The sequence below is a fragment of the Neophocaena asiaeorientalis genome, unplaced genomic scaffold (genome assembly GCF_003031525.2).
Source record: "Neophocaena asiaeorientalis asiaeorientalis breed wild unplaced genomic scaffold, Neophocaena_asiaeorientalis_V1.1 scaffold206, whole genome shotgun sequence".
Taxonomy (NCBI): domain Eukaryota; kingdom Metazoa; phylum Chordata; class Mammalia; order Artiodactyla; family Phocoenidae; genus Neophocaena; species Neophocaena asiaeorientalis.
In genome coordinates this window covers 2393968-2414373 of record NW_020174578.1, presented here as the reverse complement: position 1 = coordinate 2414373, position 20406 = coordinate 2393968, and the positions used below count along the sequence as shown (strand labels likewise).

Here is a 20406-nt window from a genome sequence, read left to right as displayed (position 1 = left end):
TGTAGGCACAATTTGGGGCGGCATTAGAAAAGTCTATGTCCAGGAATACAAAATGTTTGAGTCCCTGAGATATATCAGATGTAGAACAGGAGATGGAGCTGTACTTAGTCTGGCAACTTGTGGGGGGAAGGCATTTTTTTGGATGAAAGTGGCAGACCTTAGTCTTTGAAACCAAAGTCCCTTAGCTGCTGCTTCCTCCTTCATGTGGCTTTTATGCCTGGGCTAGCCTCTCTGCCATCATCTCCAGCTCTTCCCCCTCTGAGCCCACCACTGGCTCATCCCTGAGACACTGATGGCTACACGTCCCTCTGTTCTGTCATAATGGTCATGAGGAATCAGACCTGTTGAAGGTGTCCACGACATGGGAGAAAGATCTAGTCAGCCCTTACTCTAGAGAATTGCCAACAGTAAAATTAACTTCCTGTAAAATTGTCAAGTTAATTACATTTTTGTTCTCAATTCTTCTTCTCATTTCTTCTTTAATTTTGAAATAAAATGAGAGAGTAACATGCAAAATAGAATAGAAACCAGAGCTATTGCTCTCTAAGCAATGCAAAGTGCTTATTTTAGTAAACTCCAGAAGTCAAAACTGAGTTCTCATGTTTTACATGGAAAGGATCACATTTTTCTAAATTATTGCAGGTAATCCATTTCTCTTTGCCAGTAGAGACTGTGTATCCCCTGATGAGATGAAGTAGAAAATAGGTATAATTTTGAGATAATGTGTGTGAAGAAAAAGATGAACCTGTGCATTAATAGCTAGATAAAATTTTTAGACAAACATTATTCTTATTAGAATTAACTAATTATCTCAGTTCTCTACATGGTTTAGCCTTTCTTAACACCACTTGTAAAGCAGCCCGTCAAGAAACCATCTTTATATTTCTAGTGATTTTTTTTTTTCTTTGAGCCCAGAACAGGCTTTCTGGATACACGTCAGTTGGCTGCCATGCTTTGCATGAAGTTCCACTGCTCAGGACCTCAAGTGCGGCAGGGTGGGAGAGAAGGGCAGTTTTGTTTGCCATCCAAAAGTCACTGTAGAAGCCTTGCTCTTGGAGAGGTTCATGCCTCATCCAAGTTTTCTGGCCAGTGGCAGTTATGACCTTCCCCTCTGCCTCTCCACAGCTGCAGGCAGAGTTCTCAGGCTCCAGGCCCTCAGCTGGGTGGGGTGGTGAACAATGTGTGCAACCTGGCAGCAGGGCCTGCTCCCTGCTGTGTTCCTGTGCCTCCTCCACTGCCTGGCACATGGTAAGCGCTCTGCACGTCTTACCTAATGGATAGAAATCTGGTCCCACAAGCGATTATATTACTAGTAGAACAGCTGAGGCCCAGAGAGGGTGCTGGCTTGATTGCAGCTTCATAGAGTGCCCAAGGCAGCGCTGGCACCTGGAACAGAACCTTTTTACTACACCCGTGCTGCCTTCCTAAGAAGCCTGGCCTTTCTCCTTCTTTCCAGTCCAATTCCACTTTCTTCTCATTTCCTCATAGTTATTTCTAGCCTGTTTTGAACACTGTACTGGTTTTCTATTTTTTGTGAAGCAAGACAAATTTAGCAGCTTAAAACAACATCCATTTATTATGTCACAGTGTCTGTGGATCAAGACTCCTGGCACAGCCCACGTGGGTCCTCTGTGTAGCGTCTCACAGGCTGCAGTTAAGATGTTGGCTGGGCTGTGTTCCTTCTGGGGCTGTGTTCCTTCTGGAGCTGTGTTCTTTCTGGAGCTTGCCAAGCTTACTGGTTGTTGGCAGGATTCAGTTCTTTGCATTTGTAGGACAAAGTCCTGTTTTCTTGCTGGCTGTCAGGTGGTGGGATTCGGGGGTGGGGTGGGGTCAATCTAAGCATCTAGAGGCTTCCCACAGTTTCTCACCATGTGGCTCTCTCACAACATGGCAGCTGGATTCTTTAAACCCAGCAGGAGGGCCCAGTTCCTCCTCCAAGACATTATCTGATTAAATCAGGCCAACGTGGGATAGTCTACTTTTTGATTAACTCAAACTTGACTGATTAGGGACCTTAATTACATCTGCAAAAGCCCTTCATCTTTGCCATGTAATATAACCTAATCACAGGAGTGACATTCCATGTTATTCACAGTCCCACCCCTGCTCAAGGATTATTCAGGGTATGTACACCAAAGGGTGGGAACCTTGGGCGCCATCTTAGAATTAAGCCTCCCATAAACACATTTGCATTTGTCTGGTCCCAAGGTAGGTGGAATCTGAACAGTAAATGAAGCACTTTTCCTATATTTCTTGATTACTCTGCTAGTCTTTTTTCACTTCTTTGAGCTCATCTCCTTCCTCTAAGACCTTGATGTGACATATATGCTAAGTCAAGTGTGTGTGGATAATTGATCATAAAGGGCAGATGATCTCAAAGATCCTGATTAATAGTAATGGCTCCTCTACCTGACCTCCTATATTTTTTATTATTTGGCACTTAAAGTATGTTTTGGTTCTGTGATTGTTTTCTTTCCCCAAACTTCCCCTACTTCTCTCTTTAATAATGAAATATATTTTTAATTTCTGACTTTATTTGGCTTTCATGCCTATATGTTCAAAGCTCTTTTTATGAAAATAAATTTTCTTTTTTATATGAATGAGCTCACATCTGGCACTGTATAGAACCTAAGACTGTTTTGGTCTTTTTTATTGAGAGATCTTATTATATTATGTGTTGGTATCTAGATGTTAGCCCATGACCCTTGAGAAGGAGAGTTGGTGTTTCTGATACGTTTTCAAATCTCTAGTCTCAGGGTTTGTTCAGGGTTCATTCATGTGGATGCAAATATAGAGGGGTTTATAACTTCTAAACTCTCTGTTCCTGGTCACAGCTGTTCAGTCTATGCTTGAGGACAGGTTACAGAAGGGTAAGACCAAATCCAGATTTTGTGATATGAAAATTTACTGTGAGTGTTGTATCCTCTTCAGGGAGTCTGCAGTTCAGCCAGGAGCCTTTCGCATTCATCGGCACTGAAGCAGAGCACCTGCTGAGACAGCAGTGAGAGACTTCCCCAGCCATGCTGACTGCTGTCCTAGGACTGTTAATGCTGGTAGCAGTGGCTGAATTTCTCATTGGCCTGGTTGGAAATGGAGTCCTCGTGGTTTGGAGTTTTGGAGAACGGCTCAGAAAATTCAAGGGGTCCTCATATAACCTCATTGTCCTGGGCCTGGCTGTCTGTTGATTTCTTCTACAGTGGTTGATTATGGTGGACTTAAGTCTGTTTCCGCTTTTCCAGAGCAGCCATTGGCTTTGCTATCTCAATGTCTTCTGGGTCTTAGTAAGCCAGACCAGCCTGTGGTTTGCCACTTTTCTCAGTGTCTTCTACTGCAGGAAGATCATGACCTTTGAATACCCTGTCTACTTGTGGCTGAAGCAGAGGGCCTGTTGCCTGAGTCACTGGTGCCTTCTGGTGTACTTCATGATCAGTTTGTTACTTATAGTCCAGGGTAGCTTAGAGTTCTCCGATCCTTCCCACGGAAACAGCAGCATTTTATACCCCCATTCAAACTGGCACTATCTGTATATATTATGGCTCAATACAGGAAGTATAATGCCCTTCATGGTGTTGCTTATTTCCTCTGGGATGCGGATTGTCTCTTTGTGTAGATACCGCAGGAAGATGAATGTCCATACAGTCGGCAGGAGAGATGCTCAGGCCAAGGCTCACATCACTGTCCTGAAGTCCTTGGGCTGTTTTCTTATACTTTACATAGTTTACATCCTGGCCAGCCCCTTCTCCATCACCTCCAGGTCTTTTCCTGCTGATCTTACCGCTCTCTTCATCTCTGAGACACTCATCGCTGCCTACGCTTCTCTTCATTCTGTCATATTGATCATGGGGAATCCCAGGATGAAGCAGACTTGTCAGAGAATCCTGTGGAAGACAGTATATACTTGGAGAGAAAGGAGTGGTCAGGAGACTGTTTTGAGACACTTTTTTGATAGCTCTCCAAAAGGGGGCTGACTTTTACATATTTAAAATTTTTCCTTCTTTTTAAAAAAAATTTTTATTTTATATTAGAGTATAGTTGATTAACAATGTTGTGTTAGTTTCAGGTGTACAGCAGAGTGATTCAGTTATACATAGACATGTACCTATTCTTTTTCAAATTCTTTTCCCATTTAGATTATCACAGAGTATTGAGCAGAGTTCCCTGTGCTGTACAGTAGGTCCTTATTGGTTATCTATTTTAAATATAGCAGTGTGTACATATCAATCCCAAACTCCCAATCTGTCCCTCCCCCTCCCCCTCCCCCACCTCTGCTAACCATAAGTTTGTTCTCTATGTCTGTGAGTCTGTTTCTGTTTCGTAAATAAGTTTGTTTGTATCATTTTTTTCTTTTAGATTCCACATATAAGCGCTATCATATGATATTTGTCTTTCTCTGTCTGACTTATTTCATTTAGTATGATACTCTCCAGGTCCATCCATGTTGCTGCTGATGGTATTATTTCATTCTTTTTTTAAAATAAATTTTTATTGGAGTATAGTTGATTTACAATGTTATGCTAGTTTCAGGTGTACAGCAAAGTGAATCAGTTATAGTTATACATATATCCACTCTTTTTTAGATTCTTTTCCCATGTAGGGTATTACAGAGTATCGGGTCGATTTCTCTGTGCTATACAGTAGGTTCTTATTAGTTATCTATTTTATATATAGTAGTGTGTGTATTTCATTCTTTTTAATGGCTGAGTAAAAGTTTTCCTTCTTTAACGCTATATCAATAAACGGACAATAGAAAATGCAGAATAAAAATCAATACTGTTTCTCTTTTCACAATGCAAAGTACATTATTTTAATATATGAGAGAAATCAAGGCTAGGGCTTTATGTTTGGTAAATGAGGTGTTATGTTCTGTTTATATACAGAAAATAATTCATTTCCTTTAAAATTACATAAATAAGTTGTGTTTTTCCTATTAAATCGAGATTAGGAACAATTAATATAGTGATCCTTAATTTTTATGAAATTTCATCTATCTGTTAATTTTAGTCATTTTAGATAAGCTTAAAAAAAAGTACCAAATAAGTTTCCCATTTCTCTACTGTAGTTGGTCTCGTTATCTAACTGAAAAATAAAACAAAATATATTTCTATTTCTGGGAGTTTCTTTGAGCCCTAGACTTGCCTTTCAGGATAAAAATCAGTTGGCTGCCACAATTGGTATTACGTTCTGAGCCCAGGACCTAGTGTGGGGCAAGATGGGAGTGAGGGGCACTTGCTTCTGCTCCCCAAAAGAACATTGCTCCCTGGAGAGGTCAAGCCTTATTTTCTTTGGTCATTTGACCATCCTGACTGTCTACTCTGGCCTCTCTACAGCCTAAAGTCAGAGTTAAAACTCTGTTTTAACAGAGTTAAATGTTGGGTCTTTGAGTTGGATGGAGATCATCTAGAACATCAAATCCATGAAACTGTGTCTGTTTTTGTTTCTTCCTAAGTTCTTGGTGCCTAGAATATTACCTGGCCCATAATAAACAATAAATGTTTTGTAAATGATTGATTAGCTGTGTTTACTAGTCTTTTAACTCCTTTTATATATTATAGAGAAATTGAGGCCCAGAGAGGGCAATGGCCTGCCCAGAGTTTTGTAGAGAGCCAGAACTAACTTTTCAGACTCCTGGTCCAAGGCTCTTTCCTTTATATCACACTACTTTGCTAAAGAGTTAGCTTTGCCTTTCCCTCCTTTGAATCTTGTCCATTTTTGTATATACTTTCTCAGCCTTCTTTTTAGGCTTATTTGAACACATTTTCTTTGGTTCAGTTCTAAAGGATCTGTAATCCAAAGGACAATACTTGATATACTTAAAATTTGTTTTTCACTTCTACTTTCATTAACATGTTCTAACACATGTCTTTTCCTTATCCAAAGCTGTGAACTGAGGTATGTGCTAGCCACATGTGGATGTTAGTCATAGTTCAAGGGAGGGATAGCTCCACTGATGTCACTGTGAGCTGTGTGAGGTCAAGCACCATCTTTGTCTTCTGGAAATGATAATATTCATCCTTTTCAAGTATGGAGATGCTTCTCTAGGGTTATATTTTTAGTAGTAGAATGAATTTTCCACTATGCCATGCCTATTTTTGTACAGCTCTCTGTTGTGACCAGCTGTCATAATGATAATAACCTAACATTTGTATTGGGCTTTACACTTTATCAGGTATTCTTATATGTAGTCTATTATCTCATTTGATTTTAATAGCAACTCTATGAAGGTAGTAATTCTATCCCCATTCTATAGATGACAAAACTCAGGCTGGAGTGATGATTTGCTTAACATCATCAACTAGTAAACAGTCAGATAAAACAGTCCCAAATGTTTGGACTCCAAGTCTTGTGCTTTTACCAGTAAACCTTAAGTTCCTCTTGTTCATACTTGTAAGACTTCATGCCGGGATTAGCCTGTGGAATGCTCAAGTTTGAGAGTATTTTTAAACAGGTGAAATAAGCAACTAATCTTTCATGTTTGGTGTTGGTGGGATGCCTGGGAGTCAAGATCCAAAATCATGACAGACTGAAGTATCTATGACTTGCTTTTCTTAGGGACAAAACACTTGCGTTTTCCCAGTCATCTTTTGGGGTTGGATTTCCTTCCTTTTCCGTGCGTGATTTAGCTCATGATGGATGTGAGGCTACTTTGTGTTTTATCCAAGAAAACAAATCTGGAGGCAAATCTGTGCTTTTGAATTGAATCTTCTGTAATTAAATCTTTTATAGTTTGCATTCTCCGAGCTGCAGCTGGATCCATGTTCATGTGCATAAGTGTGTATGTATGTGTGTAGGTCTTACTACTTCCCTTTCTGTTATGTGGTATGATCTCTGATGGTGCAGCCTAGAGGGGGACTGGAAAAGATGTAAACAATACAGAAAGGTAGAAAATGTACAGCAGCATTTCCCATTCCACTCCTTATTAGTCCCACTGCCCAGATGTGGTCACATTTTACCATTTGTCTTAGTTCTTCTGGTGATTACTTTCACATCTCTAAATAATATTTTGCCTTTCTTACTTGGTTTATCAACTTTGAAACTGTAACTTTTGAATCCCATTCATCAAAGTTTGGGAATCATCTCACTTAACCCCAAATTTATTCCCCTCTCCTATATTTGATTAGTTTTATTTACTTGTCATTCTTCTGATTACTAATTTTGTAACTTCAAGTAATATGTTTTTCACTTTACTTTTTGAACCATAACTTATGACAGTGTCTACAGAATCTAACTATGTAGAAATTAGTGCTTTAACTCTCATGTACTTTTCCCACATCCCAACTCATGTGTCCAACTTGAAATGACTTAAGGAGGAAATTAATTTATTGGAAGGAAATTGGCTATCTTTTAGAATCAATGGGAAGTCTGGAGAGTCAACATCAGAATGGGAACCAAGAGGGTTTAAACAGCTGAGAACACAACCAAGTCACTCTAGAGGGACTGATGCTGGCAGCAACACTCACATTTCAACTGTCAGCATTATGTCCTAGACAGTGCCACTGCCTCTGTGAATGTGTCCCTTTGTGTCATAGTACATAAGCCCTAGCTAAGAGCTTCTGGTTGGCTGATTCTAGGTCACACACCTGCCCTAGATGACAGGTCCTGTGGTGAAAAAAAGTCTGATTTCCCTTTGGCTTCTAAAATATGTATTTTTAAATTAGATGAAATAATGTACTCAACAGTGAGGTTAAGTAGCAGAATCGATACAGCAGACGGTCGATGAATGAACTGGAAGGTCAGCTCAAAGAACTCTCTCAGAAGGTATCAGGAAGCAATAAAAAGATGGAAATAGGAGAAACAGTCCAAAAAATTAAGCATATAGATTGAAGACGAAAGGAACCACTGGAGGCAACTTTCTCTCAATTAAAGAGAAAACGTTAGCAATATATAAGCATTTTAAGAGCAAAGCTGAAAACTTTGCTGAGGGGCTTTCCTTTAGTGGGAGCTAGTGGAGTGACTTCAAGAACTTCTACATTTTATGTTAAATACAGTTATCATATGAGCCAGCAATTCCTCTCATGGGTATATAGCCAAGAGAAATGAAAATATATGTCCACACAAAAATTTACCAATGAATGTTCATGGCAACACTGTTCATAATAGTCAAGAAGTGGAAACAACCCAAATGTCCATCATCCAATGAATGGATAAACAAAATGTGTGTGTGTGTGTACATGCACACACATATTCATACGATGGAATATTATTCAGCCATAAGAAGGAAAGAAGTACTGATACATGCTATAACACAGATAGACCTTGAAGCATTATGCTAACTGAAGGGAGCCTGTCGCAAAGACTGCATATTATATGATTCCCTTTCTATGAAAGGTCCAGAATAGGCAAATCTATAGAACCAGAAAGTTGATCAGTGGTTTCCAGGTGCTGGGGAATAGAGGTATTGGGTAGTGACTACTTACGGGTATAGGTTTCTATCAGGGTCATGAAAATGTTCTAAAATTAGATGGTGGTAATAATTGCTTAAGTCTGTGACTATTTGAAAAACCACTGGATTATACACTTAAAGACACATTAAAGAAATTAAAGATGTAAGTATTGGAAAAGAAGAAATAAAACTCATTATTTTAATATATGATTGTCTACATAGAAAATCCCAATAATCTAAACAATTTTAGGAAATAAGTTAATTTAGAAATGTAGCTATATATAAGGTCAATACCCAAACGTTAGTGTGTTTCTATATAGCAGTATGAAACTAGTAAACCTGGGTTTTCAGAAAACCATTTTTCGCAGCCTCTAGTGTGCTGTAAAATTCTGGGAAAGCTTTAGTTAGTACAAGCTTCATGGTGAAAGTCAGTTTCAGGTTCTCAATCTTGGCTGCATATGAGAATCACTTTGGCAGATTAAAAAGTATCCCAAGTGCCCAGGTCTTGCCCAAGAGCAATTACATCAGAATCTCTGAGATAAGACCCAGGCATTATGTCTTTTAAAGTTCCTCATGTGATTCAGATGTGCAAAAAAGGTTAAGAAAAATAGAGTATTAATCTCATTGAAGTTCTCTTAGCATAGTATCACTGAGATGAACTTATCTTGAATATAAGGTAAAAGATAACTTTAAAAAACAGGTATCAACAGTTCAGGCTTTTTTTCTTTTAATAAGGTTTTATTATTCAGCACTGGATAATTCTGAGGAACTAGTAAAAGAGTTGGAGGAACATCTGATGACAGCAGCATTCACTTCAAGGCCCCTAGCTTTGCAAACTGGCTTTGGGTTTTCCCAGTATCCCCACAGGAGCAGTAACCAATCCAAATCCTTACTCCTGAGATCCATGTCCTGGATGTTTCCTGGATGGATCCCTTACCCTCTTCCCTTCTTTTGTCCATTCATCGTCATCGCCTTCTGGGTACATTCAGGCTCCGGAGCCACATTTTGTCACACTTTATTATTACAACTTGTCATAAACACATTCCTCATCCTCACTTTCTCACCCCTGATCGTGGCATTTTCACTGTTCTCTGTTTATCATGATATCTCTAGGAGAGCAGACACCACCTTTCCCAAACACCTTTCAACTCTATTTTCTGCATTCCCAAGGAGAATTCTTAGAACCTGCTCAAGTTTTGGGGATCCTTGTCAAATGAATCTCAATATGTACTCTCTTTGAAATGTTACCCCAGTGCTCCCAATTCCACTTTAGTTTTCTTTCACAGTACTTATCTGACATACATTTTAAAATTTAACTACCTGTACCTTTAAACTAGAATGTATACTCCTTGAGGACAAGAATCTTTTTCTTTGGTTTTCTTTGTGTCTTCAGTGTTTAGAATAGTAGATATTGTTGAATGAACAGCTATGGGCACCAAAATGGAGCCATAACATATATATTATTTCATAAACTGAGTCTTATAATTTTTATGACAATACATATTCTTTTATACCCTCTTCCCTTCTTTTGTCCATTCATCGTCATCGCCTTCTGGGTACATTCAGGCTCCGGAGCCACATTTTGTCACACTTTATTATTACAACTTGTCATAAACACATTCCTCATCCTCACTTTCTCACCCCTGATCATGGCATTTTCACTGTTCTCAACACCATTTTAAATGATCACACGTATTATTGTGTATGGCTGTACTGCCTTTTTAGAAATAAGCGATACTCTCTGGCCCCCACCCCACCAGTTTTTGCTCTCTACAGTGCTGCAGCAAACATCCTTGTAAAACTCTAAAGGTAGAAGGCAGAATGGGCATAATTCGAAGGTTTATCATATGCACTGCCAAATTTTTGTAGAAAATGAATATGCACTTCCACCAGAAGTGGGATCCTAATTTTAAATAGGGTTAGTCAGACAAGACTTCACTAAGAAAATATTTAAACAAAGATTTTAGGAAGTGAGGCAGGTAGCCATGCAGGAACCTGGGGAAAGTGTAAAAGTTTGAGGTAAGAAAGTGTCTAATGTGTTCAAGGAGGAGCGAGGAGTCTACTGTGGCTGGAGTAGAGGGTGTAGTGGGCACTGAGGTCAAAGGGGCCATGGAGCCCATGATTTTAGGGACTTTATAGACCATTGTTCGAATTTTATCTTCTATTCTGAGTGAGATGGGGAACGATTGGAGGGTTTTTAGCAGAGGCAAGTGACAAAACTTGACTTAGGTTTTAAAAGACCACTTAGGTAGTTGTACTGAGAATAGGTTAAATTTAGTAAGGCAAAAGTAGAAGAATAAAATGGGTTGGGGTATATTGCGCTGCTCCAAGTTTACCGGGGTGGTTGCAGTGGAGACAGGGAGATGTGGTAAGATTGTCGAAATGTTTTGAAGATAGACCTGGCAGGATTTACCTATAGATTAGATATAAGATATGAGAGATGAGAGGAATCAAAAGTGACTCCAAAATTTTTGGCCTGAGTAAATCGCAGGATCATCAGCTTGTCATCAGTTCATATGGGGAAGATCGTGGGTGAGGCTGGTTGACTTGTGGGTAAGACTTGGAGTTCAGTTTTGAACATGTTAAGTTTGAGATATATATTAGATATCAAAGTAGACTATATGAGTAAAATACATGAGACTGGACATCAAGGGAAAAGTCCAAACTGGAGATATATATTTGGGAGCTGTTAGATTATATATCATATTTAAAATCTTAAGACTAGCATAGATCAGTAAGGAAGTGGATGATATGGATAAGAGAAGAGGGCCAAGACTAAAACTTGGGGAACTCTGACGTTAAGAGGTTAGAGAAATGTGGTGGAATCAATAGAGGAGACTGAAAAGAAGTAGCCAGTGAGATAGATGGAAAAAAGATGACGTCCTGGAGGCCAAGTAAAGAAAATGTTTCCAGGAAGAGGGAATGACTAACATTTTCAATTGATGTTGATAATGTCAAGTAAAATGAGAGCTGAGAATTGACCTGTGGATTTAGAAATATACAAGTCATTGGTGATTTTAGAAAGAGTAGTTTTAGAGGGAGTGCTGTGCAAAAGCCAGATTTGAGTTGGATCAAGAGACTGGGATGGAGAGGAATTGGTGAAAATAGACAACCTTTTCAAGAAGTTTTGCTATAAATTGTAGGAGAGAATAGTAGCCGGGGCAGGGGACATGAGATCTAAATACAATTTTTTAATGGGAGATATAACAACATGGTTCTGTGTTGATGGGACTGATGGGAGGGGGGAGAGAGAGAGAGAGAAAGAGACAGAGAGACTGAGAGACCGAGAGACCAAAAGAGAAATAGTACCAGAGTGATTTTCTTGACTAGAAGAGAGGGGATGGGATCTAGTGAATAAGTGGAGGCTTCGCTTTAGATACAAGCTGTTAAAATCTGCACAGAATCATCAGGAAAGCCTATGTCAAGAGCAGAGTCATTTATTAATAATCGTTCCAGCTAGGGAAAACTTTATTAAGAACAGAACATCAGTGATGTCCACAGAAGGGGAGTTACAGAAGGTTTTTTAAGGGCTAGCTCTTATGATTATAAATTGGGTGATCTTTGCTGGGTGAGCTTTTGGAAATGGGCAATGGATAAGGATTGGTCACTTTTAATTGGCTTTGGAGCACAGAGTGCATTCAGTGTTTCTTTTTCCATCTGGAATCTGAAAGTTTTGTGGTCATTTCTTTCCAGACAGGTTGTGGTTTGTTCTTGCTTGTTTTGCAGAATTGATAATTTTCTGACAGGTGGGACTATGGATTTAATTTTCATTTCTCAGACTTCCTTTTGGTCATCCTCTGGCTGAGGCTACAGGACAGATGATTTTGAATGGTGATCCAGATCTACACTGCTGTTTGAGTTATCTTTTGTCATATTGGCAGTAATTTTGATTTAAACAAGTCCTAATCTTTCTTGTTGCTTCTATTGCATAATTGTTCTTTGCATCATTTGAGGAGACAGCAGCCGCATGGCAGCATTTAAGGGAGTTTTCACACATTTGAACATAGCACAGTTTGCAATCTACTTCTAAGAGTGATTGATATGATTTATTTATGCCTAAGTCATAGGCAATGGGAGTAGAGGAACTACTTCGCCTGGAATATTGTTGCCTTTGCATTCAACACTTGAAGGCTTGACTTCAACTCAAGGAATTTTTTTTTAATGGATCTAAGTTTGTTAAGGTTGTGCCTTGACCAGGTTGCTACCTTAAAAGGAAAGGGGATGTTGGCCTTTTTTTTTTAATGTTTTCCTCTGACATTCTTTTTAGCCTGATTTACATTTCACAGGGTCAGGAAGCAATGCCAAGTGGCAAGACAGTATTAGAAATTCTATTTTGGGAGTGTGATGAGATTGGTGGGAAGTATCAAGGAGGCTTGGATGCCATTCTAATAAGTTTAGATATTCTCAGGGCAATCGGACACCATTGAAGGTTTTTAAATCCCATTATAAAAAGCAGTTCTTTTAGGGGCTGTGGATTTAAAAGTTGTATTAGTTTTCTGTGGCTGCTGTAACAAATTACCACAAACACCTTAAATCAATAAATTGTATTACCTTAAATCAATACAAATTTATTATCTTACAGTACTAGTAGTAGGTCAGAAATTTGACAGATTTCACTGGGTTAAAATCAAGTTGTCAAGGATTGTAGGACTAAGGTCCCCATTTCTTTGCTACTTGGTGGCTGAGGGTCATTTCCAGTTTCTAGAGACCGCTCATGTTCCTTGCCTTGTAGCTCCCTTTTTCCATCTTCAAAGCCTGCAGTGGGGGGTAGGTCCGTCTCATGCTTTGAATCTCTGCTGCCTCTTCTGTTGTCACGTCTCTCTGGCCAAATATTCTGCCTTCCTCTTCCACTTTTAAGGGCCCACGTGATTACATTGGTCCCACCCAGATAATCCAGGATAATCTCAACGTCCATAAGCATAATCACATCTGCAAAGCTGCATTTTCCATGTAAAGTAACATATTCATGGGTTCTGAAGATTAGGGTGTGGACATTTTGGGGGGGCATTATTCTGCCTGACACAGACGTCATTAAAGTATAGATTGTATTTTAAACCTTGGGAATAGAAAGTATTACTCAAGGATAGTGTGGGGTTGTTTCCTGAATCTTCATCTGCTGGGACATTACTTTAACCTTCCTTGTCCTATGTGACCAAATCTCTTGGGTATGCTGAATTCCTCTATCACTTCCAGATCTGGGATACCTGGAGAGATGTTTTACCAAGTTCTCAACCAGAGGACTGGTACCTGCTTTCTTGACCTTGTTAATCCCATGGTCTGAGGCCAAACCCAATTTCTGCCCTTCTTTCACCTCCTCTCAGCTATCTCTACCTCTTAAGCTCTGCTGCTGCCCTGATACTGTGCTCTCCTTGGATCTAAATGACTTCTTCATCTTGCTCTGGAGCTGCCAGGCCTCCCTTTGGACTTGTCACTGTCCAAATGTCACTGTCAGGACAATGTCACTGTCCTGACATTTCTTTTCAACCTCCTACCCATCCACTAGCTCTCTCCCTTCAGCCTGCTGCATTTTTGGGAGAGTTTATTTCAGTACCCAAGATCTGAGACACAATTGAGAGCTTCAAGCCCTTTGAATGTTAAGAGAGGTAGCAGGAAAACAGAAGCCAGCATCTGTTGTGATGCTATGGACTTGCCTATAATTTCGAGGCTAAGAGCACAGGGCTGAAAATCTGACATTTTGGGGTTCCATTTCAGGTTCTTATATTTACCAGCTATAATAATGTTAAGTAACCTATATTAGTCTCAATTTTCTTATTTGTATAGTAGGAATAAACGATAACCTCAAAGGCTTGTTATAAGCATTAAATGAGATCATGGATATAACCCAGTACAGTGTAGAAAGTGCTTATTTCATGTTTTGTTCTTGGTTCTTCAGATCATTATGGGATATGGACAGAGACACAAACAAGAAAACATAGGATACTGGTGTGATACATCCAAATATTTCTATTTGGATGTTTTATTTTGAATTTGGGGAAAGTTGCGGTTAGTATTGTCAATGGCAGAGCCACTGGGATGCAGAGGGAGTAGTTTGGTCCTATTTGTCTTTAGTGACGTTCTCAATCCAGGTGATATATTTCTGAACATTGGTGTAGATGCCCACATCCCCTCCCATGAAGTGTCCGACCTCGATCCCCTGTAGCTTGCCTTTGCAGATGACAGTAGCAACGGCCACCTCCTACAAGGGATCATGCAGAGAGAGGGAGAGAGACAGATATGGTCAGATCTTCTCCCTATAGGAGCCCTCTCGTCCGCAATGTGGATGCGCCCTGTCTAGAGGTAGCATGCTGCCTCAAGAAAAGAGCACTGAGTTGGGAGACTGGAAGCTTGAGTCATTTATCTAGCTTTGTCGTAACTAATCTTGTGTGACATTGAGAAAGTCAGAGAAAAACCTTGCTAGAACTCACATGTAGAATGAGTCAAACTCCATTTGTTTGAACTGGTGAAGCCAGTTTCAATTGGTGAAAAGTTTCAGTTAATTTTTTAAAAGCAATGCCCGTTTCATAGCTGCATCTATGAGAATAAAAACCTAGCAAAGTGTTATTAACTCTAGATACTGCGTGATGCCCTTTAATGAATGCAGACATCTCTAAGGAGGGCCCTTTACTGAAGGTAATGGGGGGGCTTTGCTGCAGCCTTATCAAATTTTCAAAAAATTATGAAGCTGTGGGCTTTCAATTTTTTAAATATCACGATTAAATAGTTAACTTGACATATATAATACAAGTAAGTGAAAGTTGAATAGAGAGAAAAGATAAATAGTTAACTTGACATATATAATACAAGTAAGTGAAAGTTGAATAGAGAGAAAAGATTACCCCAAAAATTCGACTGAACACTTTCACAAATTTAACGCATATGGAGTTTCTGTGGCTTTTTCCTTGTTTGGTTTTCTGGCAGCCTGCATCAGACATCATGGGGGCCTCCAGGTTCTGCCTTAAATCAGGGTGTCTGCCTGAGGGAAGACAGGGATAAAAGAAACCTTCCTGTTCACAATTTTTTTTCACAATTGTTATTTAGTGCTCCAATTACCACCTTCTATTTCAACTGGTGTTTTGTGTGTGTCTGAGGAAAATAATGAGACAAAGGGAAGACATGATTTTGTGCATGGTTAGGAGAGTTAAACTTGAGGATTTCGAAATAGCCTTTATGTCCCTTTAAAAAGCAGAGTTTTCTTTCTTCTCTGTGTCTGTTCTTGGAGGCATAAGAGGTGACCTGACTCAAGTTCTCTGGTGTCCTCCACATGTTAAGTGAGCCAGTATGGGAGAGGGGAGCACAGACTCTTTAACGTGAATTGGACCTCTGACGATCAGGAATGGCGTGGCCTCTGTGCAGAGTCAGGTGGCCTGGTGGCCCCCTCTGCCAAAGCTCTGAAGAAGCAGTGGAGCATTAGTTACCCTGGGAAGGGAGGGGCTTTGGACTTCTGGGAGGGTCTCTTTTAGTCAGACCCCTCATATAGTATCTCCCTTTGGTCTCCATCCGTTCTCCTCCCTTCTCAGCTATACAGACATGGGTGCTCCTCTTCAGGGATAACTGATGACCCTGGTTTTCGGTGGGAGGTGCACTCACCGCTGTTGTCTTGGCTCCAGTCCAAGCCTGAAAGCATACAGATGGTGCCTGGCTTGACGGTGCTGGTGGCGAGGGGAATGGGCTGGACTTTATGGTTGAGGATGGCGGGCTTAGCCAGCCTAATGAGCATGAGGTCATCCTGGGGGGAACTATGACTGTAGTTCCAGTAGCGGACAATCTGGATAGGGTCAATTATCTGCTCTGTCCCATCTCTGATTCTGATCCTGAGATTTCCCAGCATCACTTTCAGGTTTCTGGAGGGATAAAGGGTTGGAAGTAATCATCATCATCGTCGTCAAAGCTGATGTTGAATGTTATAGTGTGCCAGATACTTTGCCAAGGGCTGTATCTGGATTCTGGATTACGTCATTTACCACTCACAACAAATCTGTGAGGTGGATTCTATTTTGAATCCCCATTTTACAGATGAAGTAACGAACGGAGGCACATAAGAGTATTCACCCATGTCACACAGTTGAGTTGTGGAGCCTTTAACCACTATGTTTTTTTATGTAGTTTCCTTAATGTAGTGGAGAAGAAAAGGATGCACGGCGTAGAAATATTATTTTCCCTCCTTTCCAGCTCCAGCCTATCAGATTGGGTTATTTCCATTCTGGTGGAGGTAAGAGAATGAGGTGACTTGAGTGTTGGGTATCTCCTGTTTGCTTCATCAGATCTACTCACAACTCTTTCATCCTGCTCTGTACTTTGGAAGGTGATATATGTGGATTAAGTCAGTGGGCTTTCTGGTCCTCTAGCGTTTGATTCGTATTTGGCCAATAAGAAGTACCAGAAAGTAAGGGGAGGGAGAAGGGAGAGGTTGGAGTATTTATCCTCCCATCTTTCTTCCTGTAAGGTTGCCACAGGGCGTGGCTGTTGGCTGTCTCTTGACCAATGGTTACAGCCCCTATCAGGCAGTACCTGCGCACAGCGCTCTCTCTCTCTGTCTCTCTGTGTCTCTCTCTCTCTTTCTTTCCCCCTCTCCCCTTGTAAACATTCTCTCCCCCGCTGCTTTAGGTCTAGGGGTAGTAACTGCACCTTTCTAATACTAAACGCGGGGGGACTGAACTATTCCCTGTGTTTTCCCTATAACGAGACCATATCTTTGTCATTAGTTCTTTTTATGAACTCTCCTCAACTTAATCAAATTTGAGTGTACCATCAGTTACCTGCTGGTCCCTTAACTGACAAAACACATTCCTATTTGCCAGTAAAAAACTTTAAAAACCGAAGGGAGACTGAGGAGGCATAGTACTTAGAACGGGGCTCCACAAGAGCTGCACTGCTGACGTTTGGGGCTGGGTACTGCTCTGCGGTGGGGCTGCTCTGTGTGCGGTAGGGTGTTTAGCCGCATCCCTGCCCTGGCCTCTGTTCGCTGGGTAGGCGCCCTTAGCACAGCCTCCCCCCATCCCTCACCCCATTGCGACAGCCAAAGATGTCTGCCTTTGCCAAATGTAAATACCCTGGAGGGGAAGCTGCCTCTACTTGAGAACCACCGACGCAGAATGAGTAGTAGCTGTTGTAGTGGGTAAGGATGCCCAGCACTCACGGTAGGTAGCAGTGAGCAGGCGCCAGCACCCAGTTGCTTTTGATGAGGACACCCACACAGGGGTTGAAGTGAGACTTGAGGTATACCAAATAGGGGGCATGGTCTTCTTTCTGCACAGATGATTGAGCGGGGAAAATTGTCCCTGAGAAACATATATAAGATGTTCTTAGAACGAATAAGACAATCAACAACTTCCTAGTTGAATAGAAATATGGATGATTTTAAAGAAGTAATCAGTTGGCCAGGAAATGTGAACATGTTTGACATTTTTTCCGAATCAAAATGTAAATCAAAATGACATAGTGTTTCATCTAATATTTATACTAATCATTTTTGTTTAATATTGGTAATATTCAGTATAAGAAAGTACAATGAGAGAGACTCTCATTTAGTGCTTATAGGAATGGGAATTTATTCTATTTTCTTGAAAAGTGGTTTAGAAATGGGCATCAAAAATTGTAAATGGTTCGTCACCTTTGACCTAATATTTCCAAAGCCAAGAATTCTTGATTCTAAAGAAATAATCAGATGTAGACAAAGATTATTAATAAATGTGCTCATTTTAACACTATTTATAATAGCTAAATGGTTGAAATATGAGTGTCCAATGCAGTAATGTTGGACATTGAAATACAAAAGTATATGAACAAATGGAACGTCATATATATTAAAATTGTATTTGTAAAGAATATTAAACAGCAAAGGAAATATTGATAACCTTTAAGTTAAAAAATAAAAATGTACATTAATCCAGTAATCTAATTGTCTAAAAACAAGTAAAGAAACAAAAATAAACCATTAAAAATAAATAAAGCCTGGGAGTAAATTCAGACAATGCATTAGCATGTGTTGACTGAGGTGGGATTATGAATGATGTTTATTTTTTCTACTTTTTAATATTTCCAAATTTTCTAGTATGAACATGCAGTGCTTTGATAAATGAATTATGTTATTAAAAAAAAACTAGAGCGCTTCCCTGGTGGCGCAGTGGTTGAGAGTCCGCCTGCCGATGCAGGGGACGCGGGTTCGTGCCCCGGTCCGGGAAGATCCCACATGCCACGGAGCGGCTGGGCCCGTGAGCCATGGCCGCTGAGCCTGTGCGTCTGGAGCCTGTGCTCCACAACGGGAGAGGCCACAACAGTGAGAGGCCCACGTACAGCAAAAAAAAAAAACCAAAAAGAAAACAGCAAAAAAAACACTAGAGAATAAAGAGGAGGAAGGCTGATTCTAGTATCAGAAATATTGTCCTTGTCTCAGCTGCCCTTCGTTCTTATGTTAATCCTCCCCAAGCCCAGTCTTGTACCTTACCACACCCTTCTCTGTGTGGTCACACAGTTAGAAACCCCAAGGAAAAAAGGGTGGAGTATTATTAAGGACAAGAGACATTGAGCTCTTGTTCTAAGTGCTTTACATGGATTTATTTAATCTTCACAATGACTCTATAGTGTAGGTAGTAATATCCCCATTTTGACTGTAGAAACTGAAGCACAGATAGATTAATTAACTTGTCCAAGCTCACACAGCTGATTTGTGATGCAACCTAGGCAAGTCAGGGTGTGGTGGGAAAGGCCTCACCAGCAAATTCTGCCATCAGAAGAACTTCATGGTAGTCAGGAAGTGTAGGACATAGGGCCCTAGCATTTGATCTTTTGCTCCCATGTTCTCCATTCCCTGCATTCTGAGTCTCTAAGCTTTTGAAAAAGGGTGCATATCAGATGTCAAAATGAGTACTCTGTCCTTGTGACTACACTAGGCTTGCCCACTGTGTGATGAAGCCCACATTTTGGAATAACCAGGGTGGAACACTCACTGTTGAGCATTCTCTGAGGCAGGTGTACACCATAACCTACCCCATAGCTTAGCACTGGGGCTCAGCCTGTCCCGAGAGCCTTTGGAGTCTGAGAGGGGAGACCCCTAATTATGCTTCTGACAGTTTTTCTTGACTCTTCTTTTGCACCTTCCACACATCCTGCCTCTGCCTCACTCCATCCTATATTAACCCGTGCCTTATAGGACAGAGTAGAAAGTCATGGATACATACCAGCAAGGACACTCAAACAGAAGATAAATTTCATAGCCGTCTAAATCTTTCCTTGTGAGGTGCAGAAGACCAGCAGAAAATGGAGCTCTCAGCTCAGTATTTTCCTCAGGAACACCTAGGAGAGTCAGTGGGTATGGTTAGGCATGGGGGCACGCAGTGGGATTGAAAAGCAGCTCTGGGCATAGACAGGAAGGAGGAAGAGGGCTCCAGATAGGCAGATGGAGGCCCTTCTGCTCCAGGGAAGGTGGGGGACTGTGCCTCTATTGGGGTCTCTTAGGGAAGGACAAGGAAGCCTAGTTCCTAGACTTCTGCATCCAGGTCCCTCTATTTGCTGTCCCTAAAAGCCCATTTGCCTAAAAGTAGTTAAACTGTCTGTGGGAAAGGGAGCTCCAGGCTTAGGACTTATCTCCCCATGGAGTTTTTCCGGCCAGGGCTGTGGGGGACAGGATTCTCCACCTTAGTTCACGAAGACAGTGTGCTCAGGTTTGCTCTGAACTCCCTAACAGTTACTTATCCTTTCCTTCAGCCCCTCCCATCTTTATTACACTAACTTCATCTGTCCCAGTGGTCACTATTTCATCACTCAGCCATCATCACCAGCTTGGTCTGGCTGTTGCGATCAGCACCTTTGAGCTATGGAAATGTGGAAATGGAAAGCATTCATTGAGCGGTTGTTTTTGACAGTTGGAGAATGACTTACATTCTAGATTACATTAGATCTAGGATCTACTGAATGGCTGGTGACAATTCAGAAGGCAGTACCTTTAAGTGTTTTTTACCTAATGAAAAGATTTCTCAGCCAATAACAGACTGCCACCATCATCCCTGGCTAGTTGGGAACACAAAGAG

General features: G+C 40.7%; 2 protein-coding genes across 3 annotated transcripts; one reads left to right on the top strand and one right to left on the bottom strand.

The window, feature by feature from the left end:
• The first annotated feature begins 3020 nt into the window (after nt 1-3020).
• Nucleotides 3021-3968, top strand: TAS2R5 (taste 2 receptor member 5). Its single transcript, XM_024758079.1, is given in 1 exon segment — nt 3021-3968. A coding segment is annotated over 1 exon segment (948 nt).
• Nucleotides 3969-14321: 10353 nt separating this feature from the next.
• On the bottom strand, nt 14322-20040 carry PRSS37 (serine protease 37). 2 transcript variants are annotated; one of them, XM_024758046.1, is made up of 6 exons: nt 20014-20040; nt 19558-19672; nt 17517-17658; nt 15968-16221; nt 15217-15353; nt 14322-14576 (listed from the first exon to the last, which is right to left on the bottom strand). In XM_024758046.1, the coding sequence occupies exons 2-6, from the start codon at nt 19589-19591 to the stop codon at nt 14436-14438; spliced, it is 708 nt and encodes a 235-aa protein (XP_024613814.1). In that variant the 5' UTR covers nt 19592-19672; nt 20014-20040; the 3' UTR covers nt 14322-14435. The 2 variants fall into 2 exon arrangements, with proteins under 2 accessions (XP_024613814.1, XP_024613815.1); XM_024758047.1 differs by lacking the exon at nt 20014-20040 and having other exon boundaries at nt 14436-14576; nt 15971-16221; nt 19558-19591.
• Nucleotides 20041-20406: the final 366 nt, after the last annotated feature.